The sequence below is a fragment of the Lynx canadensis genome, chromosome B3 (genome assembly GCF_007474595.2).
Source record: "Lynx canadensis isolate LIC74 chromosome B3, mLynCan4.pri.v2, whole genome shotgun sequence".
NCBI classification, from domain to species: domain Eukaryota; kingdom Metazoa; phylum Chordata; class Mammalia; order Carnivora; family Felidae; genus Lynx; species Lynx canadensis.
Window position 1 is genome coordinate 29,536,490 of NC_044308.2, and position 24,736 is coordinate 29,561,225.

At 37.4% G+C, this 24,736-nt stretch overlaps 1 protein-coding gene and 1 pseudogene across 3 annotated transcripts in view; both read right to left on the reverse strand.

Annotated features, from left to right (window-relative positions):
- Nucleotides 1-24,736, reverse strand: part of SCAPER (S-phase cyclin A associated protein in the ER) — a 508,094-nt gene that overhangs the window by 444,532 nt on the left and 38,826 nt on the right. For 2 of the 3 annotated variants that reach the window (XM_030317623.2, XM_030317622.2), the window contains exon 5: nt 13,010-13,207. The exons of the other annotated variant lie outside the window; for it this stretch is intronic. In XM_030317623.2, the coding sequence (XP_030173483.1) occupies nt 13,010-13,207 (198 nt within the window). The remainder of the gene's footprint in view (nt 1-13,009; nt 13,208-24,736) is intronic. 3 annotated transcript variants of the gene reach the window in all.
- LOC115515967 lies at nt 16,518-18,583 on the reverse strand (annotated as a pseudogene).

Consider the following 24,736-nt stretch of genomic DNA (forward strand, 5'->3'; position numbering starts at 1 on the left):
TTGGGCATCCAACTTCAGCCCAGGTCATGATCTCACAGTTGTGGCTTTGAGCCCCACATCAGGCTTGAGCTGACAGCTCAGAGACTGGAGCCTGCTTCAGATTCTGTGTGTTTCTCTCTCTCTGCCCCTCTCCCACTTGTGATCTGTCTCTCGAAAATAAATAAATGTTAAAAAAAATTTTTTTTTAAAAAGAAACTCATTGTGGCACAAAAACACACACTCAGATCAATGGAACAGAACAGAGAACCCAGAAATGGACTCACAAATATATAGCCAACTAATCTTTGACAAAGCAGGAAAGAATATCCAATGGAAAAAAAAAAACAGTCTCTTTTAACACATGGGGCTGGGAGAGCTGGACAGCAACATGCAGAAGAATGAAACTAGACCACTTTCTTACACCATTCACAAAAATAAACTCAAAATGGATGAAAGACCTAAACGTAAGACAGGAAGCCATCAAAATCCTCGAGGAGAAAGCAAGCAAAAACCTCTTTGATCTTGGCCACAGCAACTTCTTACTGAACACGTCTCCAGAGGCAAGGGAAACAAAAGCAAAAATGAACTCTTGGGACCTCATCAAAATAAAAAGTTTCTACACAGCAAATGAAACAATCAGAAAAATTAAAAGGCAGCCAACAGAATGGGGGAAGATATTTGCAAACGACACATCAGATAAAGGGTTAGTATCCAAAATCTATCAAACTCAACACCCAAAAAACAAATAATCCAGTGAAGAAATGGGCAAAAGACATGAATAGGTACTTCTCCAAAGAAGACAGCCAGATGGCCAACTGACACATGAAAAAATGCTCAACTTCACTCATCATCAGGGAAATACAAATCAAAACCACAATGAGATACCACCTCACGCCTGTCAGAATGGCCAACATTAACAATCAGGCGACAACAGATGTTGGCGAGGATGTGGAGAAAGAGGATCTCTTTTGCATTGTTGGTGGGAATGCAAACTGGTGCAGCCACTCTGGAAAACAGTATGGAGGTTCCTCAAAAAATTAAAAAAAAAAACTACCCTACGACCCAGCAATTGCACTATTAGGTATTTATCCAAGGGATACAGGTATGCTGTTTCGAAGAGACACATGCACCCCCATGTTTATAGCAGCACTATCAACAATAGCCAAAGTATGGAAAGAGCCCAAATGTCCATCTATGGATGCATCTTTATCCATGCATATATCCATGTATATATACACGGGTATATATACACATGTATATATACACGTGTATATATACGCTATCAACAATAGCCAAAGTATGGAAAGAGCCCAAATGTCCAACTATGGATGCATCTTTATCCATGCATATATCCATGTATACACACACACACACACACACACACACACACACACACACTGGAGTATTACTCGGCAATCAAAAAGAATGAAGTCTTGCCATTTGCAACTATGTGGATGGAACTAGAGGGTATTCTCCTAAGTGAAATTAGAGAAAGATAAATATCATATGACTTCACTCATATGAGGACTTTAAGACACAGAACAGATGAACATAAGGGAAGGGAAGCAAAAATAATATAAAAACAGGGAGGGGGTCAAAACATAAGAGACTGTTAAATATGGAGAACAAACAGAGGGCTACTGGAGGGGTTGTGGGAGGAGGAATGGGCTAAATGGGTAAGGGGTATTAAGGAATCTACTCCTGAAATCACTGTTACACTATATGCTAACTAATTTGGATGTAAATTAAAAAAATAAAATTGAAAAAAGAGAAACTCATTGATAATAATAAAATAGAAGGGGACTTTAACATCCCACTTAAAGCAATGGACAGATCATCTAAGCAGACAATCATCAAGGAAACAATGGTTTTGAATGGCACATTGGACCAGATGGACTTAACAGATATATTCAGAACATCTCATCCTAAAGCAGCAGAATACACATTCTTCTCAAGTGTACATGAAACATTCTCCAGAATAGATCACGTACCGGGTCACAAATCAGCCCTCGACAAATACAAAAAGATCAAGATCATACCATGTATATTTTCAGATCACAACACTATGAAACTCGACATCAACCCCAAGAAAAAATTTGAAAAGCCATCAAATACTTGGAGACTAAAGAACATCCTACTGAGGTGAGTGGGTGACTCAGTCGGTTAAGTGTCCGACTTCAGCTCAGGTCAGGTCTCATGGTTTGTGGGTTCGAGTCCCACGTTAGGCTCTGTGCTAACAGCTCAGAGCCTGGGGCCTGCTTCAGATTCTGTGTTTCCCTCTCTCTGCCCTTCCCCTGCTTGTGCTCTCTCTCAAAAATAAATAAACATTAAAAAAATTTTTTAAAGAACATCCTACTAAAGAATGAATGGGTTAACCAGGAAATTAAAGAAGAAATTTTATTTTTTTATTTTTATTTTTTTATTTTTTTTCAATATATGAAATTTATTGTCAAATTGGTTTCCAAACAACACCCAGTGCTCCTGTTGTATGGAAACCAATTTGACAATAAATTTCATATATTAAAAAAAAAAAAAAAAAAACAACAGCCTGCAATACATAAGATCATGGTCTGGCCCCTATGTGGCTTGGTAGCCTCTTCCCAGACCAGACCTCTCACCCTGTTCTGTGCTTCAGTCACTCAAACCTTCTTACAGCCCCTCAGCGGTGTCCTGCTTCCTCCGACTACATCGTCTGGAAACATTTACTCCTTTTTACACACATGCTTCCTTCTCCCTTTTATAGACTTTGCTCCTGGTCAGGCCTCCTGTCTTAGCTCAAAAGCGTTTTCTTAGGAAAGCTTGCTTTGCCCTTGAATATGGGAAATCTTTTCTTGATCATTACACATAACCCCATGTATCTCTTTTCTTCTGAAGCTTTTTCTTGGGACTAATTTCATATTTTGTTGTGTGACTGAGTCAGAAGTAGGGTTCCCATAAGATACTCAGCCTTAAGAAGGCTGAGAAATGTGTTTCTTTTTTTACCCCATGATCTGACTTCTTAGACACTCAGTTCATAGTTGTTGAAAACCACATTGCATATTCTAAGTAAGGGATAAGCACCTATAAGCACAGTGCATGGGGATATACAAAGGATGCATGTACTAATAATTAGCACCTTCTCTTCAAGGGCAGTTTACTTGTCTTAACTATCATGTCATCTCAAACATGAAAAGAATCTTAAAGTCACCCATTGATTCCCTGTGGCTCCTTAAATTCTGATACCATTATAGACCTTTGATGTCCAAGGAAGCTGATAATCTAGAGCAAAAGTATGTATAAATGGGCCTTTGGGTACCTGTCTTCTCCAGCCTCAGGCCTACTGTGCTGACTACCTGGCTGTGCTGTCCATATGAATATTTCTGTTCTAATTTTTTTTTCTTAAGAAATGAGAATTATGAGAGATTTTACCATTGAAGAAACGCTGTGGGAAGTACAGGGCAGTTGCTGTTACAAAAATCATGTGACAAACAGAAATTCATTGAGACTGAACATGGCCAGTGCAAAGAGAAGACAAAGTGTAACTCAAGGATATTATTTTCCCTGTAGCTCATTTTGATTCTATGTGTTGATAATTCTGGCCCTGCTGCATTCTAAAACTGCAAACTCGGACCTTCTACATCCCAGCTCTGTTTTTAGTTTCAGAATTATGTGTAAGCTGTGATAATGTGTGTATATCATAGCTATGAATGTTAATTTCATAATAAAATCTATGAGCATTATAAAAAAAAAAAAACAACACCCAGTGCTCATCCCAAAAGATGCCCTCTTCAATACCCATCACCCATCCTCTCCTCCCTCCCACCCCCCATCAGCCCTCAGTTTGTTCTCAGTTTTTAAGAGTCTCTTATGCTTTGGCTCTCTCCTACTGTAACCTCTCTCTTTTTTTTTTCCTTCCCCTCCCCCCATGTTCCTGTTAAGTTTAAAGAAGAAATTTTAAATACATGGAAGCAAAGGAAAATGAAAATACGACAGTCCAAAACCTTTGGGATGCAGCAAAGGCAGTCCTAAGAGGGAAGTTATTGCAATCCAGGCCTTCCTAAAGAAGGAAGAAATGTTCCAAATACACAACCTAACTTTACACACAAAGGAACTAGAAAAGGAACAGCAAATAAAGCGTAAAGCCAGTGGAAGAGAAATAATAAAGATTAGAACAGAAATAATTGATACCAAAAAAAACCAAACCTGGTAGAACAGATCAACAAGAGCTGGTGTTTGAAAGAATAAACTAAATTGATAACCCCCTAGGTAGACTTATCAAAAAGAGAAAGGACCCAAAGAGATCAAATCACAAATAGAAGAGGAGCAATCACAACCAACACCACAGAAATTGAAACAATTATAAGAGAATACTATGGAAAATTATATGACAACAAACTGGGCAATCTGGAAGAAATGGACAAATTCCTAGAAGCTCGCAAACCACCAAAACTGTGAAACAGGAAGAAAAAGAAAATTTGAACAGACCCATAACCAGCAAAGAAACGGAAACAGTAATCAAAAAATCTCCCAGCAAACAAGAGTCCTGGCCCAGATGGCTTCCCAGGGGAATTCTACCAAACATTAATACCTTTTCTCCTCAAACTGTTCCCAAAAATAGAAATGCAGGAAAATTTCCAAACTCATTCTACAAAACCAGCATTACCTTGATTCCAAAACCAGACAAAGTCCCCACTAAAAAGGAGAATTATAGACCAATATCCTTGATGAACATGAATGCAAAACTCTTAACAAGATACTAGCTAACTGAATTCCAAAGCACATTCAAAGAATTATTTACCATGATCAAGTGGGATTTACTCCTGGGCTAAAGTGTTGGTTCAATATTCACAAATCAATCAGCATGATACACCACATTAATAAAAGAAAAGATAAGAACCATATGATCCTGTCAATAGATAAAGTAACAGCATCCATTCTTGACTAAAAAACCCTCAACAAAGTAGGGATAGATAGAACACACCTCTATATCATAAAGGCCATATACCAAAGACTCACAGCTAATATTATCCTCCTTGGCAAAAAAACTGAGAGCCTTTCCCCTACTGCCAGAAACAAGACAAGGATGTCTATTCTCACCATTATTATTTAACATAGTACTGGAAGTCTTAGCCTCAGTAATCAGACAACAAAAGAAATAAGGGGCATACAGATCAGCAAGGAAGAAGTCAAAACTTTCACTATTTGTAGATGACATGATACTCTATGTAGAAAAACCAAAAGACTCCACTAAAAACTGTGAGAACTAAGACTGAATTCAGCAAAGTCAAAGGATATAAAATCAATATGAAGAACTCTGTTGTATTTCTATAGACTAATAAAGAAGCACCAGAAAAAGAAATCAAGGAATCTATCCCATTTGCAACTGCACCAAAACCAGTAAGATATCTAGGAATAAAGCTAACTAAAGAGGTAAGAGATCTGTTCTCTGAAAACTATAGAACACTTATGAAAGAAATTAAAGAAGACATAAAGAAATGGAAAAGTATTCCATGTTCATGGACTGGAAGAACAAACACTGTTAAAATGTTTATACTACCCAAAGCAATGTACATTTAATGCAATCCCTATCAAAATACCATCAGCATTTTTCGTAGAGCTAGAACAAACAATCCTAAAATTTGCATGGAATCAGAAAGACTCTGAATAGCCAAAGCAATCTTGGAAAAGAAAAACAAAACTGGAGGCATCAAAATTCTGGATTTCAAGCTATATTACAATGCTGTTGTCATCAAGACAGTATGGTACTGGCACAAAAACAGACACATAGATCAATGGAATAGAATAGAAAACCCAGAAATGAACCCACAACTATATAAGCAGGAAGGAATATCCAATGGAAAAAAGTCTCTTCAGTAAATGGTACTTGGAAAACCAGATGGTGACATGGAAAGAATGAAACTCAACCACTCTCTTACACCATACACGAAAATAAATTCAAAATGAATGAAAGACCTAAACGTGAAACAGGAAGCTACTGAAATGCTAGAGGAGACCACAGCCAGCAACCTTTTGACCTCCACAGGAGCAACTTCTTGCTAGACACGTGGCTGAAGGCAAGGGAAACAAAAGCAAACATGAACTATTGGGACCTCATCAAGATAAAAAGCTTCTGGGTGCCTGAGTGGCTCAGTCATTAAGCATCTGACTTTGGCTCAGGTCGTGATCTCACAGTTCGTGAGTTTGAGTCCAACACTGGATGAGCTTGAATACCACTTTGGGAGAGCTCGAGCTCCACTTCAGGACAGCTCGAGCCCCACTTTAGGAGAGCTCGAGCCCCACTTCAGGCAAGTTCAAGCCCCACTGCAGGTAAAACATGAGCTCCAGGTGAACACCACTTCTCTCTCTCTGCCGCTGGCTCCCTTGTGCCCTCTCAAAAAAAAAAAAAAAAAAAAAAAAAGATAAAAAGCTTCACAGCAAAGGAAATAATCAACAAACCTAAAAGGCACCCTACAGAATGGGAGTAGATATACGCAAACAACCTTTCTGATAAAGAGTTAGTATCCAAAATCTATAAGGAACTTATTAAACTCCACACCCCCAAAAAACAAATAACCCAGTAAAGAAATGAGAAGGTGTATGAACAGATACTTTTCCAAAGACATCCAGATGGCTAACAGACACATACAAAGATGTTCAACATCAGTCATCATCAGGAAAATACAAATCAAAATCACAATTTCATTTGTGAGGTGAAACACTACCTCACACCTAACAAAATGGCTAAAATTAACAATATGAGAAACTGCATTGGTGAGGATGCATAGAAAGGGGAACCCTCTGGCACTGTTGGTGGGAATGCAAACTGGTACAGCCACTCTGGACAACAGAGGTTCCTCAAAAAACTAAAACTAAAACTACCCTATGATCCAGCAATGGCACTATTAGGTATTTACCCAAAGGATACAAAAATACATATTTGAAGGGGTACATGCACTGGAATGTTTATAGCAGCATTATCAACAATAACCAAACTATGGAGAGAGCCCAAATGTCCATCGACTGATGAATGGATAAAGATGAGATGTGGTATATACATACAATGGAATTTTACTGACCCATCAAAAAGAATGAAAGCTTGCCATTTACAATGACATAGATGAAGCTAGAGAGTACAATGCTAAGCGAAATAAGTCAGTCAAAGACAAATACCATATGATTTCATTCATATGTGGAATTTAAAAACCAAAACAGGCAAGCAAAGGGAAAAAAAGAGACAGAAACCAAGATACAGACTCTAAATTATAGAGAACTGATGGTTACCAGAGGGTAGAGGATGCGGGGGGGGGGGGGGGGGGTGGTTGTTGAGTTAAATAGGTGGTTGGGATTAAGGAGTGTACATGTCATTATGAGCACCAGATAATGTAACGAACTGTTGTTATCACTATATAGTACACCTGTAACTAATAAAACATTTTTTAAAGTTACACTTATACCTAAATAAATAAATAAGAGTGAAGTATGGTATAAAATGGTATGATGCTTACTCCTAAAAACTAAGCTCTTAACTCAGAAAAATCAGATTTAACTAACCCCAGTAATAGTTATGACATGGTAACTGTGAGATCAAGTTATTAAGTTATTCAAATACCCAAAAAGAAAATAATCCATGCTCTATTGAGTATAATATATATGAGAACCAGGTATAAGAAACAAAGATTTGTCAACCATAAATCAACAATTAAGTGTCATGTTAAACAGACTAAAATGAAACCTATCTATCTCTAAACTTTAACACTGAATCATAAAATATGAGAAATGAAAGTAGACAGATTAGAAAGATTTAGGAGGTAATTCATTGGACAGTGGCTGGCGTGAGTGAGGTAAAGGGGGGGGTGGGGGTAGAGGCCCATTCAGGAGAGAGAAATACATCTTCAGGTAGAAGAAGAGATCATGAACTTAGTTTTTTTGTAAGTCAGTTTGATATGCTTGTGAGATATCCAACTGGAGGTCCCAACTAGGCAAGTTGGATATACAGGCCTAAAAGTGAGAAGAAAGGTGTAAGCTAGAGATATATACTAAGACTCATCAGCAAATAAGTGGTAAATTAAGCCATGGCATGGAGAAAACTGCCAAGAGAGAAAGTATGTGATAGTGAAAAAAGAAGATGGACTAAAAGGAGACTGAATGACCTCCCAACAGTTAAAGATCAGGTGGGAAAAGCAAAAAAACCAAAAAAAAAAAAAAAAAAAAAAAAAAAAAGAGGCAGAAGTAGCAGCCAACAAAGAGGAAAAAAATAGCAGAGATTATTTCATAAAAGTCAAACGAGAGAGTGCTAAAAGAAGAGGGAAGTGGTCAACAGTGTGAAATGCTACTCAAAGATCATGGAAGGAGCTGAAAAACATCTACTGGGCTTAGTAACACTGAGAGGAACAACCACTTTAATAAGAGCTTAACTGGAGCTCTGATAGGATGTTATACCAGGTTGGAGTAGTCTAATGAGTACCTGGAAGAAAAGGAAATGGAGGCAGCAAATACACAAAGTTCTTCCATGAAACTTGGCGAAGAAGGAAAGGAGAAACATGGGGGTGGGATAAGAGATGAAAGGATAAGTAGAGAAAGGGTTTGGGCTTTTATTGTTCTTATTTACTATGGAAGAGAAATAAGCATGTTAAATGCTGACTAGGAAGAAATCTAATAAGGAAAACTGAAGATACAGGAAAGAGAAGAATTTCCCATCAAAACTGTGACCTTCAGGGCTGCAACCAACAGCCCATACCTCCTACTTTTCAAAAATAAAAAGGGCAAGGAACTCATCAGAAGGAATTTCAAATTGTTAACACAAATCTTTGCCTTGATCCTATCTACTGTTCTTGAAGGCCAAACTGAAAAAGCTTTCTCTCAACTGCAATCATTCATGACCTCTCCAATACCACTTACTTCTTTCATGGCTTTCAGGACATTCCTATTCTCTTGGTCTTCTTCCTATCTCCACGAGTATTCTTTCTCTGTCTCTGGACCTCTATTTTCCCAACTGTGACATTCTCCTTATATCTAAGTATAAAGTTTCTTTTATTTAATTTTAGAGAGAGTGTGAGCAGGAAAGAGGGGCAGAGGGAGAGAGAGAGAAAATCCTAAGCAGGTTCCATGCTCAGCACAGAGCCCAAGTCAGGGTTTGGTCCCACAACCTGGGATCACAGCCTGAGCCAAAATCAAGAGTCAGATGCTCAACCAATGAGCCACCTAGAAGCCCTTGAAGTTTCTTTTTAGTGCGTGTCATATCTTCCAAAGCATTTCCTCACATCTCACTTTACTCCTTGTTGGACTGAGAAGTCTCAACTCACCAAGATATAAACATAGAATACTTTATATTTTTCCCTATAACCTTACTTAAATACTAAGTTGAATACTAAACTTCTTGAGTATGCTCAGTGAAATTCCACAATTTTCCAATTATATTCAATTATCAAAGCGTAGTTTTTAAATCCCATCTACAGTCAACCTGCCTATTAAGCACAAGTGAGAATTACATGGCCTTTAGCAGATGCTGGTAGTGGGAAGGGTATGGCTTGTTCTCACTGGTTCCTCTCTTCTTCCCCTGTACTCTCCTTCTCACTCTCCTACATTCACAAACTTTATGTGCTTTGCCATGTGCAGCAGCTGTGGGAACAGAGCAATATTCTACTTACAAGAGTTCACCAAATATTAGTGACCTGCTGTAGTCATCAGCCTGTCCTTCTCCAGAGACAAAAGTAATGCTGACTGCCAAGAGAGTCAAGTGCTGCCAAGGCAGAGATATATCCCTAATCTTTCTCTAACTCAGTCTGAGATCACTGGTCTCTACTGATCTCTGCAGTAGATGGTGATTTCTGCACAGGTAGCATATGTGGTTCTCTAGGCAGTGTTCAGGTCACCCTGGCTCCCTCTACCCAACCAGTATCTGCCCCAACTCCACCAGCATTTTGCATATTCTCACCTAACCAACTGTCCCCATAGGAAGCCCCTCTGACTACAACATCTTCACCAATGTCCACTCTCCTTCCCTCACATAAATCATCAGACTCACTGGAGGTCCTCTTTACTTGCTCAATGATAACTCCCATCCCATCTCCTTTCAAGACATATTATTGTATAGTCCCTTCAAGCCCAGCTGGCATGAGTTATGCCAGAAAGCCTATAGTGTTATGAAATCTCTAAAGCAGATACATACACCAGTCTCTATACCCAATATTCCAGAGCCACACATCCAGACCCCCCAGGCTAAAATGGGAAACAGGGAAAAGAAAGACAATGTGTACCCAGGATACTTTCCCCCAAACTCATTCAACACATTCCAAAGGCATCAAAATCAGTCAGCATAGCAAAGATCCAGCCAGAGAATAAGATGCCAGTCTCTCATTCTTGCAGCCATACTCACAAACTTTACAAGAAATTCAAAACCACCTCAAACTTTGGTGAGAACAAGGTGAGAGGATGGCTACCGCTTCATTAACTATGTACTCTCTAAAAGGCAATCTGCCCTAGCCCATCCTCTAGCCCAATTTATAAAGGAGATGGGGAAATGCAATGGTGGTGGTTACAGTTTTGCTGAAACATCAATTCTTAGCAAGTCATACAGGGAAGTGGATGACGGCATAAAAGGCACATCTTCAAACTAAAACATTAGAAATTTAGCCTCTTGATTATACAGTGGAGCTCTGGTCAGCCATCCTAGCTGAAATAAAAAACATACTTTCCACTATCAGGCTATACTTAGCATGTGAATTACATAATACAGGTGTTATTAACTGCATTTTACTCATGAGACAAAGAACTGAACTGTGATTACTTAATAAGGCTAAAACACAAAAATCACAAATAGGGGTAAATCTTGTCAGTAAATTCACAAAACAAGAGTTGAATCTACCTGCACAGTGAGGAAAACTCTCTGGGTTTTTTGTCTCAGAAAGGTACTAATCAAATGAGATAAGAAATAAAGCGCTTTTATAGTAACGACAGAGCTAAAGAAAAAATAAAAATAAAAGAATTTTAGTTATTACACAGCCAGCACATGCTCAGACCAAACTATATCTTTTTTACCTCACCACCTGTTAAGTCCTGGATGGGGAGAAGAGCAGAGTTGGGTATGAAAATCAGCTTTTAAGCTCTCAGATTTTATTTCCCAGCATAAGCCTTTGAGCATCTTGGAGCAATACAAAAAATAAAGAACACTGGGGCGCCTGGGTGGCGCAGTCGGTTAAGCGTCCGACTTCAGCCAGGTCACGATCTCGCGGTCCGTGAGTTCGAGCCCCGCGTCGGGCTCTGGGCTGATGGCTCAGAGCCTGGAGCCTGTTTCCGATTCTGTGTCTCCCTCTCTCTCTGCCCCTCCCCCGTTCATGCTCTGTCTCCCTCTGTCCCAAAAATAAATAAATGTTGAAAAAAAAAAAAATAAAAAAAAAAAAAATAAAAAATAAAGAACACATCTGTACTACTCTCTCTTTGTCAAAACCTTCTCTACTTTTATAATCTATACCTTGCACAAAAAAAAGATCTATCGTTATTAAATTTTCACAAAGGTTTGGTAGATGAACAAGAGAGACCAAAATTCAGACAGTTGCAAGGGTTTCTGCTCATGGTAGAAACATGATTGCAATTGGTCAAACTCACTTCTATAAAGAAGTACACATGTTACAAACAAATTTTATTTCTTCAACCTTTTGTTGTTTTTAAATACAAAAATCAAAGAATTTCCTGATCTAACTGATTTCTATGGCTTACTTACTAATTTGGATGTCAATTTATTTTTTTTTTGTTTTTGTTTTTGGTTTTTTTGGATGTCAATTTAAAAAAAATAAGATTTTAAGTAAACAAATAAATAAATAAATGAAAATAAATAAATAAAAAAGAAATTATCTAGGTCCACATGCTCATTTTATAGAAGAAACTGTAACCTAAAATTAAGGTCAATAGTGTTTTCTACCACAACATGCTGACTCATTAAACTCCAAGGTTATGATTTTGCCTAAACATATTTTTTAAACATAGAAATTTTTACATGGCGATAATAACAAAATTGTGACAAACAGACTATAAATTTGGGTGCTTTCAATTACTTTTCATTCTGAAACCTGCTTCTAATGAATGATATTTTTAAACTATTCTAAAACCTATTCTGGCTGTTTCCAATTACAGAGGAAACACAGCTGCTGTTTCAACATGTAACTTTTCTTAGACCCTTCATATTTTTCAAAAGTTAAATAATGAATTCCAGGGTTTTCAATCCTGTTCACTGTAAAAACAAGCTATCTCTATAAAGATATTTCTATGAAGGCGTAACACTCTGGCTTTTCTCAAAACAATTTCATTCAGTATTAAATAAGACAGCATATAGTTCTACTTACTAAAAGGTAAGGTTTTTTAGTGAATTTTTAGAAACAGATTGTACTATGTGTTTAATGTCCTATTACAAACACAAGGTTATCCAAAATTGGAAAACACACCTTAGAATGACATCCCAATCCCACCCAGGATCGTTTATGGTTAGCTATCAATCTCACTTTTCCCTGACCACAGTGAATTAGGAGAGTGATCAGAATGGTAGCAGAAAGGGAGCAATGTCCAATTAAAGACATTAAACATGAAACCAAAGAATGTGAAAATCTCACTAGTGCCACCTACAGTACTAATGGAAAATGCAGATAAGAGAGATTTGCAAAATAATTTTGTGTGGGGGGTGTGTGTGTGTGTATCCATCTTTTTGGTTTCTGGCCCAGGAATATGTATTAACACAGCTTTCTACCAAATCTTGCACAGAATATTAAAGTACATAATTAGGTAATACAAAAAAAAATGGGGGGGTACTCAAAAAATCAAAACCAAAAAAACCTGAAGCCATCATAAGAGGGTAGAATAGTGGTTCCAAGGAGTGGGGAAGATAGAGCTGATGAAACGGTACAAAATTTCAGTTATGAGATGAATAAGTTGTGAGGATCTAATATACAGCATGATGACACTGATAGTTAACAATACAGTACTGCATACTGAGGAAAATGATCATGTCAGGTGTAACAAAAATTAGAGAATTTGGCTTTCAGAGTCTCCAGGCAAACCTTACCTTACATTCTACCACACTCTGATCTGATTCACAAGTTTCATAAATTTCATCTACTGCCCGGCGAAGATTGTCAAAAAGAAATGCCCAGTATCTAGCTCTTAGATCAATTTTCCGAGGATGCCGTGCTTTAGTGGGACTTTTATCAAAGTGTTTATCTCCAGTTGTAGATGATGTTATCTTACAGTCTACTCCAACATTCTGGTAAGATAAAACAAAACATAAACGTATAAAAATATTTTGTAAAAGCCTTCAGGGATTGGACTTTTGTATAAAACACATTTTTCAACATAAATACTTAAAAACGTGACATTCTTCTTTTTATCTTACACCACACTGAATTCATCAAAACGAAGCTTCTCATCTTAAAACCAGCAGGTTTTTAAGGACATGTTTTTATTTCAGACATGTCTTACTGAAGATTAGCATGGCTTCAACAGTTAACAGACCCTTAGTCAAAAAGGAGCACTAAAGGACCCATTCTTTGCTCAGTTGCACTGGCAAGCTTTGAAAATAAAGATTACATTCTATAGTTTTACAGACTCTACCACAGAGACATTCCACCAAAAAGCATGTAGTTTACATAAAGACCGAAATTCAAAATGCAAACCTGAAGCTTCTTACTAGAAGTACAAAAGAGTTGCTTATCTTCCTGTGGCTACTTAAACTGAAAAATAAATGAATATTAACCCTCTACTACAGTTAGAGCAACAAACAATCCCAGGTTTCTTTGGGTTGTTTTGTATGTGTGTGTATCATTCCTGATTGCTTGTTTTTCTTTTTCATAGAAGAGCTCTAGAGTGGACAGTAGCCGAAACAGGCTAATACCCTCCTGTTTTGTTTTAGGCTCTGGTCTTCAATATAACAGCAATTCCTAAACTTCGTAAATCTTTTATAGCCAATCTTTGGTTTACACAGAATCTTTAACACCAAAAAGGAAGCAAATAAAGTATACATACATACACAGACATATACGCATTTGGGAGGTTGAGATGGAGCTGCTTACCCTCCCTCCACAGTCCCCCAACCAGATTTCACAAACGAAAACTAGCAAACGTTTTATGTGATAGCTCTAGCCCAGGTCCAAATTCTCAATACTCAAGCAATAAAATTTGAAGTGATTATCAACAATCCACAAAATCTTTGCCTCACTTGCTTTCCCAGTTCTTTCTGGCCCTAGTAGTAAATAATTTTATTATTATGGCAAATATCCCTTCCTTGGATTAAACCAAATTCAAAATCCCATTCAACTAGCATCTATCCCAAAGTAAAGCTCAATTCTGTCCACTCTCCTGATAACAGGGACAACAAAACATCATAAAGCAACTTTACATAATCTTCTAACCTCCTTCAAACAATTCATAAACTATGTATTATTAGCTCCACTTTATAGTTCAGAAAACTGAGGTTCAGAGGCTCATTTGTCAAAGATCATATAGCCACAGGAGACCATCTTCCCATTAGAGTTCCACAAAAATACTGCTTACCATTTACACTGCATGTAATGTAATGCAGGCCCTGTGCTGCCAGCCCTTTACCATACAGCCCAGACCATTTCACTTCTCTTCCCATACACCATCCAAAGTTAAAGTTAATTTGTGAAGTTTCCCAAATTGTGCCTCCTTCATGAAGTTGTTCTACACTGATCAGCAAAGAGCTAGTAGCTTCCTGTGACTTTAGATTCTAATCTTAGGAATTCTCAAAAGTACTTTCACTCATTTTCACCCATTTATGCATTTACCTTGTCACACAACCATGTGTATATGATTCAAACATTTTGCCATCCCTTCTTACAATGTAGAATAGCCACTACTGCTTGCAGGTTAAGATGTTTCTATTCTCTGTGATTGCTCTATGTGAAGCTTTTACTAGGAAAGTTGCTAGTAAGGCAAAAAACTACAGTTAGAAAATTCCATCTACAGGGCAATATGCTATGCAAATTTGATGTTTAACTTTGCAACAATGGTAATACTTTATACTTGCATGCTTATTTATATTTTATCAAAGGATTTTGAAGACTTATCATTTAATCATTCCAACAAACTGTAAAGACAGGACAAATATTTATTATTCCTATACAGATAACAAAACTGAGGCTCAGAAAGATTGAAGTTTTTAGCAGGTCAAAGGGTGAGTGATGGAACCAGGACTAGAACCTAGTCTTCCAACCTCTACTCCAATGTTCATAAAGCATTTCACATAGCACCTAGCATACAATTAGTGCCCAAATAATGTTAGGTATGATTATAGTGGGAAAGATGAATAAGAAAAGAAATGTGCTCATTGAAAAAAATGGGAATAAACTAATGGCAAAATTGTCAAATTTGTGAAAAAGAGTGGAACAGATAAATCAAATTGTAGAGATTAAGTCACTATAGAGTTCCAAAGTACATGGCTCTTACTTACCACTGATAAAAATAATAGCAATGATAATAAATAACTGCAGCAGCATCTAACATTCATGGTATACTTGCTATGTGCCAGGCACTGTGCTAAGTGCTTTCCACACAGTTACACTTCATTTAATCTTTGAAGCAATTTTATATAATAGGTAACTTTATTATCTCCATTTTACAGAAGAGAAAACTCAGGTTTAACTAAATTAGGAAATGAACACAAGGTCTCACACTAAGTGATAAAACCAAGATTCAAAATCAGAGAATTATCCCCTTACTACAGCTCACTGTAGTAAGCTGCTTTCAAGATCCTCAAGAAGACAAAGCAATCTAAATTGGTGAGAAAGGTTTGACACAACTGAATTCCGTGACATTATACTGTTTTAATCAATGACTCTTGAGGGAAAGAGGAAGAATAAAGGTAAGGAGAGTGAAAGAGGAGGGGAGAAATTGAGATTTCTGACTCATCTCTCTCAGAAGGGTTCAATGACTCCCCTGATACTCTAATGATGCCTATGGACCAATTCGCAGAAAAGTGCATGGGCACATAAAATTCAACATATGTTTTCTTGATGTACCTACACTGACACATCATAATCGCCCGAAGATCATAGTTTACCTTACAGTTTACTCTTGGTGTTGGTCATTTTATGGGTTTGGACAAATGTATAATGGCACGTATCCATCATTAAAGTATCATATATAGTATGGTATCTGGAATCTTCTGTGCTCTGACTGTTCTCCCCTCCCTAACTCCACACCCAAACCTCTGGCAACTACTGATCTTTTATTTTTTAAGACACATTTATTCATCATCATGATCAGACTATTACATTTAGCAATCAACAGTATGCATACAAAAAAAATCTACATTAAAACCCTTTGTTGGAATGCTTTACACTTTCTACAGAACAGAAACTAAAATAACCTGTTATACAATTAGTCACAAATACGGTCCTCAACTTTTTTGCCCATACACATGAGTAAGTGTCTAAAATATGTCTTCTTTGTAGCAGCTAGACCCGGCCACACTGTGCTTGGCTGAGCTCACAAATCTGTTGTAACCTGTAGCTTCCCTGTCACTTCTTTGGCTCTCCTCTCCTGCCAAGCTTTGCTTCCTGGCAGTAATTAAAACCTTCTGCCACTGCCATAGTCACTGCTGCTGCTGGAACCTCCATAGATACCTTGGCTTCGTGATTTAATGGCCAGAGCTTCTGCCTCCAAACTTTCCTCCTTTCATGGGTCCAAAATTTGAAGACTGATTTTTGTAATTGCCAAAATCGTTATAGCTTCCACCACCTCCAAAGTTGCTTCCATCATTACCAAATTACCAAATCCATTATAGCCATTTCCACTGCCACCATATCTACCACCTCCTCAAATGCCACCAAAGCCACCTCGCCCACTCATGTTTCCTCCATGACCACTGTTGTCATTCCCACCAAAACCACCTCCATGACCACCACCAAGGTTTCCAGAACCACTTCAACCTCTTTGGCTGGATGAAGCACCAGCCATCTCTTGCTTAGATACAGCTTTCCTTACTTCACATTTGTGGCCATTCACAGTACGATATTTTTGAACGACAATCTTATCTACAGAGTCATGGTCATCAAATGTTACAAAAGCAAAGCCCCTTTTTTTACCACTGCCTCAGTCAGTCATGATTTCAATCACTTCAATTTTCCTATACTGTTCAAAATAATCTCTTAGATGATGACCTTCAGTGTCTTCTCTAATGCCACCGACAAAAATCTTCTTCACAGTTAAGTGGGCACCAGGTCTTTGAGAATCTTCTCTTGAGACAGCCGTCTTTGGTTCTACAACTCTTCCATCCACCCTATGTGGCTCTGCATTCATGGCTGCATCCACCTCTTCCACAGTGGCATACGTGATAAACCCAAAGCTTCTGGAGTGTTTGGTGTTTGGACCTCTCATTACCACACAGTCCATAAGCATTCCCCATTGCTCAAAATGGCTCCTCACATTCTCATCAGATGTTTCAAAGCTCAAACCTCCGGTGAAAAGCTTCCACAGCTGTTCAGGCTCTTTGGGAGACTCTGACTTAGACACGATGGTGGTGAGGGAGAAGACTTTAATGATGTTTACTGGGCAGCGTCCACCCCACTGATCTTGTCTCCACAGTTTTGCCTTTTCTAGAATGCCATATAAACATATGGTATGTACCCTTTTGAGGTTGGATTCTTTCACTTGGTAGTAAGCATTTAAAGTTCTTCCATGTCAGAGTGCCTGGGTGGCTCAGTCGGTTAAGCCTCCAACTTTAGCTGAGGTCATGATCTCATGGCTCAGCTCATGAGTTCAAGACCCCAAGTCAGGCTCTGTGCTGATGGCTCAGTGCCTAGAGACTGCTTCAAATTCTGTGTCACCCTCTCTCTCTGCCCCTCCCCTGTTCATGCTCTGTATCTCTCTCAAAAATAAACAATTTAAAAAATTTTTTTAAATAATAATAAAGTTCCTCCATGACTTTTTTCTTTTTTTAACATCCATTTTAAGAGACAGAGTGTGAGCGGGGGAGGGGCAGAGAGAGAGGGAGACATAATCTGAAGCAGGCTCCAGGGTCTGAGCTGTCAGCACAGAGCTGACACAGGGCTCAAACCCACAAACCGTGAGATCATGACCTGAGCTTAAGTCGGGCGCTTAACTGACTAGGCCACTCAGGGACCCCCCCCCCATGTCTTTTTATAGCTTGATAGCTCTTTTCTTTTTACTGAATAACATTCCATTGCCTGGATGTACCACAGCTTATTTATCCATTCACCTACTGAAAGACATCTTGGTTTTTTCCAAGTTTTGACAATTATGAATAAAGTTGCTATAAACATCCATGTGCAAATTTTTGTGTGGACATTAAGTTTTCAACTCCTCTGTGTAAATACCAAGGACCATGACTATTCGATTATATGGTAAGAGTAGGTTTAGTTTTATAAGACTTTATAAACTAGCAATTTATAAACTGCCAGACTGTCTTCCTAAGTGACTATACCAGTGTGCATTCTCATGAGCAATGAATGACGACAGTTCCTGTGATTCCACATCTTTACCAGCATCTGGTGTTATCAGTATTCCCAATTTTGGCCATTCTAATGGGTGTGTAGTAACATCTCATTGTTGCTTTAACTTACATTTCCCTGATGCCATATGATGTGGAGTATCTTTTCATAGGCTGATTTGCCTTCTGTATATCCTCTGGCCTGTTTGTTAATCAGTTTGCTTGTTTTCTTATCGTTGAGGTTTTTTATTATTTTAATTCTAGGGCAGTTAACATACAGTGTTGTTTAATCAGTATACTGTACACCTAAAACTAATATAACACTGTATCTTACTATTTGAGTTTAAAGAGTTCTTCATATATTTTGGATAACAATCCTTTAACAAGGGTGTCTTTTGCAAATATTTTCTCCCAGTCTGTGGCCTGTCTTCTCATTCTCTTGACATTGTCTTTTGTAGAGCAAAGTTTTAATTTTAATTAAATCTAGCTTATCAAGATTTCCTTCATGGATCACAAATTTGATATTATATCTAAAATCTCATCACCATACCCAAGGTCATTTAGGTCTTCTATGTTATCAGGAATGTTATAGTTTTTGCACTTTACATTTAGGTCTATGATCCATTTTTTGGTTTAATTTTGTGAAGGGTATAAGGTATCTGCCTAGATTCATTTTTTGCATATGGATGTCCATTTGGTTGGTCTAGCATGATTTGTTGAAAAAACCATATTTGCTCCATTGTATTGCCTTTGCTCCTGTGTTAAAGAGTAGCTAGCTATTTATGTGGGTCTATTTCTGGGCTCTCTATTCTCTTCCATGATCCATTTACCTATTGTTTTGCCAACAACACATGCCTTGATTACTGTAATTTTATAGAAAGTCTGAAAGTTGGGTAGTGTCAGTCCTCCAACTTTGTTCTTCCTCAATATTTCGTTGACTCCACATACAGTTTAGAACCAGTTTGTCAGTATCTATAAAATAAGTTGTCAGGATTATACTGAATCTACACATAAAACTGGGAAGAAATGACATCTTGACAATATTCAGTCTTTCTATTCATGAACATGGAATGCCTTTCCATTTATTTAGTTGATTTCTTTCATCAGAGTTTTATAGTTTTTTTCATATATATCCATACATACATTCTTAGATTTATACTTATGTATTTAATTCAAGGGAGTGTTAATATAAATGGTATTGTGTTTTTAATTTTAAATTCCACTTGTTCATCACTGGTATACAGGAAAGCCACTGACTTCTGTGTATTAATCTTCTACCCTGCAACCTGCTCTAATGGGTTATTAGTTCCAGGAGTTTTTTCTTGATACTTTCAGATTTCTTACATAATCTTATCATCTGTGGACAAAGACAGTTTTATTTCTTCCTTCCCAAGCTGTATGCCTTTTATTTCCTTTTCTTGTCATACTGCATTAGGAGAACTTCCATTATAATGTTGAAAACCAGTAGTGAAAGGGACATCCTTGCCTTATAACTGATCTTAGTGGGAAAGCTTCTACTTTCTCACCATTAAGTATCACATTAGTTGTAGGTTTTTTTGTAGATTTTATTTTATCAAGTTCAGGAAACTCCCCTCTATTCCTAGCTTACTGAAGGTTTTTGTCATAAATCAGTGTTGAGTTTTGTCACATGTTTTTTCTGCACCTATTGATATGATAATGTGATTTTTCTTTTTAGCCTGCTGATGTAATGCATTACATTTATTTACTTTTGAGTGTTGAACTAGCTTTGTCCTTGGGATAAATCCCATTTGGTCATAGTGTATCATTCTTTTCAAATATTGTGGGATACAATTTGCTAATATTTTATGGAGGATTGTTTTTCATCTATGTTCGTGAGAGTTATTGGTCTGCAGTTATCTTTTCTTATAATGTTTTTGTCTGATTTTGGTATTAGGGCCTGATTAAATGAGTTAGGAACTATTCCCTCTGCCTCTACCCTCTGAAAGAGACTGTAGAGAATTGGTTTGATTTCTTCCTTAAATACTTAGAATTCAACAATGAATCCACAGGGGCCCGGCACTTTCTGTTTTGGAAGATTATTAATTACTGATTCAATTTCTTTATAGCTTTAGGCCTATAAAGATTATCTATTTCTTCCTCAGAGAGGTTTTTCTTTTCAAATGTTTGTTTATTTTTGAGAGACAGAGACAGAGCACAAAGGGGGGAGGGGCAGAGAGATAGGGAGACACAGAATCCTAAGCAGGCTCCACGCTCAGAGCTGTCAGCCCCTGATGCAGGGCTCGACCTCACAAACCATGAAATCATTACCTTAGCCAAAGTCAGAGGTTTAACTGACTGAGCCACCCAGGTGCCCCTCTTCACAGAGTTTTGATAGTGTGCCTTTAAAGGACTTAGTCCATTTCATCTAGGTTATCAAATTTGTGTCATATAGAGTTATTTGTAGTATTCCTTTATTATCCTTTTAATAACTCTGGGATCTGTATTGACATAAAAAGCTAGGGGCATACAATAGGACTTTGGGACAGTACTATCCATGTGAAGTTAGCGGTCATAAGTGTAAAAATAGCCTAGTCAACATAATTGATACTTTTCTCTAGCCATGTTCAAAATGCATAGATATACACAGCACAACAGGCAGAAAGGTAGATTTAAACAGGACAGTCCTGCCAAGCATATACTGCCAAGGGGCAGGGTAGTAAGACAGTCAAGAGAGTATGCAGGAAAATGATTATGACAGACAAACCATAGAATCTCAGGTGGATTTTCAGGGAAGTGTAGACATATGGAAAATGAAAGACAGCCAAAGGGTGGCAGGATCAATAAATTACAGATTATATGGGGTTGAAGAACAATTAGAGTCAGGAGATCAGAGGAAGTAAGGTGGAAAGAAAGATGACAGGTAGAAGAGGGATGGAGACTGAGATACTGGAGGAAGAGTAGTTATCAGTAAGGACAAGGCAAGAGTGTGACCATGGAAATGAGTAGAAGATAAGACTGCTGGAAGAAAGAAATGCAAGGAATTGAGAGGATGGCAGTGATGGTAGAGAGCCTGCAGTGAGCCTGGAAATTATATCTTCAAGGAATAAAAAGTGACCTAGAAGTCTGTCAGCAACTACAAGAAGGAAACGCAGGTGGTATAGTCTGATAGCTATATCAGATCCAGGAAGTTTTAGGAGACAGAAGGGAGAATTGTCTGAAATGGCAGTAAGGAAAGGCAGAATACCTAACCAAACTCTACAACCATAGATCAAAGTGCTGCAGCTATTACTTAAAGACCGTGGAAGCAGGATCCTCACAAGTCAGTTAGGATTTAGTTTTAAAACAAGAAGGTAAAAGGAATGTTCAAGAGAAGAGTGGAATACAGAAGATATGCTGATGATGAACCTAGTTCTAGAGGGCAAAGTGGCAAGGTTTCACAAGACGCATTTCCCTGATTACTACTAAAACGAAGCATCTTTTCACAGGTTTACAAGCTATTCAGGTTTCCCACAATTTTTTACAGTTTTTTTTCTGATTAATCTTAGCTCTTTATAAATTTTGATATATAGTATCTTCTCCCAGTCTTATCTTTAGTTTTGTTTAACTGAGTTTTTTAGCATATAAATTTAATTTTATGTAACTTATGCATGAATTCTGTTTTTTGTCTTATCTAGGAAAGTCTCTCCTATTTCAAGGTAATAAAAAATATCTTTCTAGATAGTTTTAAATTTTTGTTCTCACATTTGGGCTTTAGTCCATCAATAATCTATTTTTTGTATATGATATTAAAATATCCTTCCATTTTTTTTCTAATTTAATTGCACTTACAGTCAAAGAACATGTTCTGGCTTCTCTCACTTCTATTTATTGAGACTACCCTTACGACCTAGTATGTGGTCAATTTTTGCATATATGTTCTGTGTACACTATTTCTTGAGTGCCAATACACACACATATATTTATTTATTTATGTGAGATGTAACATAATTGTACTAATTCTATAACCTTACTATTTTTTTTCTGCTTGATCTATCAGTTTCTGAGTAGGAGATATTAATATTTCCTAGTATGATTATGAATGTACATTTCCTATTATAATTCTGTTAGTTTGGGCTTTACTTATTTCAAGCTTATGCTGTAAGGTACATAAAAATTTACTATTTTTCCATAGATGATTATTCTTTTTACCATTATGCAACATTATCTTTATGTTGTCAATGCATTTCATGTTGAATTCCATCTGATCTGAGTATTGCTATACTAACTTTAGAGTATATCTAGAATACCAAGTATCTACCTGGATTTTTTTCTATCCCTTTGTTTTTTGTCTTTCCTTGAAGTTTTAAATGTGTCCCTTGTAAGCAACATATAGCTCAATTTGAAATGAGAGATTTAGTTCAATCAACTGCCTTTTAAGTGGTGAACTTAACCTGTGCAGCTCCAGTGACACAACCAGTTAACACACAGTACTTGTAAGTAGTGAATTTAAATCAGTTTACACATATTATGTTTGCTAATATATTTATGCTTAATATCCACCACCATCTTTTCTGGTTTTTTTTACCATAATTTTTCTTTTCTTTCTCTTGCCTTTTACGGGGTTGAAAAGCTTTGATTTATTTACTTCCTCTTTTCCTCTATTTGGAAATCATGGCTGCTTTTAGTAGATGGCCTTTTTATCATACACATTTACTTCATATTTTCCTAACAAAAACTTCCTCCTTTAGACAAGGATTTTATCACTCTAACTCCATTCTAACTCCCTACAATCTAGCTTTCATGTTAATATTGTCTAAAACTATAGTTCACTTTTCTGAATCTAATTGTGTGTGTTTTCAAACCATCAACTGTTAGTAAGATTTACGAACATATTTTACACATACCTTTTTTTTTTTTTAATTTTTTTTTTTTCAACGTTTATTTATTTTTGGGACAGAGAGAGACAGAGCATGAACGGGGGAGGGGCAGAGAGAGAGGGAGACACAGAATCGGAAACAGGCTCCAGGCTCTGAGCCATCAGCCCAGAGCCTGACACGGGGCTCGAACTCACGGACCGCGAGATCGTGACCTGGCTGAAGTCGGACGCTTAACCGACTGCGCCACCCAGACGCCCCTACACATACCTTTTTATCACGCTCCTTCCTCCACGTTACCTTTTCTTCTTGAAGTTCGTCTTTGATAGTTCCTTCATTAAGGGTCAGTGGGTGGCAAACACTTAGTCTTTGTCTAAAATATCTAAAAATGGCTTTATTTTACTCTTGCACTTGGCTGAGCATAGAATTCTGGGTTAAAAGTAATTTTGTCTTAAAACTTCGAATATATTGCTTCATTGTCCTTTTGTTCATAATAAGGCTATTAATCTGTCATTCCTCTGTAGTTTTGTTTACTTCCTGGTATTTTTATTTTTATTTAAAAAAAAATTTTTTTTAACGTTTATTTATTTTTGAGACAGAGAGAGACAGAGCATGAATGGGGGAGGGTCAGAGAGAGAGGGAGACACAGAATCTGAAACAGGCTCCAGGTTCTGAGCTGTCAGCACAGAGCCCGACACGGGGCTCGAACTCACAGACCGCGAGATCACGACCTGAGGCGAAGTCGGATGCTTAACCGACTGAGCCACCCAGGAGCCCCGACTTCCTGGTATTTTTAAAGATTTTTTTCCTTAACCTTAACATTCTTCAGACTCCCTAGAATGTAGCTAGGAATATATCTCTTTTTACTTACCCTGCTCAGCTCTACAGTTATGCTCTGAAGCTCTTGGGAACTCAAAATGAGAAAATTTTTCAACATTATCTTTTCAAATATTCAATGCCCACTATTTATTCTCTACTTTCAACAGTCCTGGAATCCATCTTTCTTATTTTCCATCTCGTTAGGTCTCTGAGACATGTTTTAAATTCTCCACAGTAGTGTCTTCCAATTCACAAATTCCCTTTGTCCAATACAACATTTACTCCATTAATTATGGGTTTTTTTTAATTTCATTGACATTTCATTTATAAGATTTCTAATTGGTTCACTTTCATCCATAAATGTTCAAAATTAATATCCATCTGTATTCTTTAAGAATTTTCCTTTTTGTTTGTAGTTATTTTTTCCTTTGAGAACTTTAAGCTATTTGCAAGTCTTCTCTAGGAAAATGCCTTTTCATTACCTCATTCACAGACTGTGTTATCTATATTTTATAACATTATTCTCCTCATGTGCTTTGACATTTTACATCACAAGTTCATTTTGAGTCTGAATTTCTCATATTTTTGTTCTTCACTTTGCTCACCCTCACTCCATGTGCACTAGTGTTATGATGACCATCATCTAGCCCACTCTGGAAGTGATCTCACTTCCAGAGGTCTTTTACTGGGG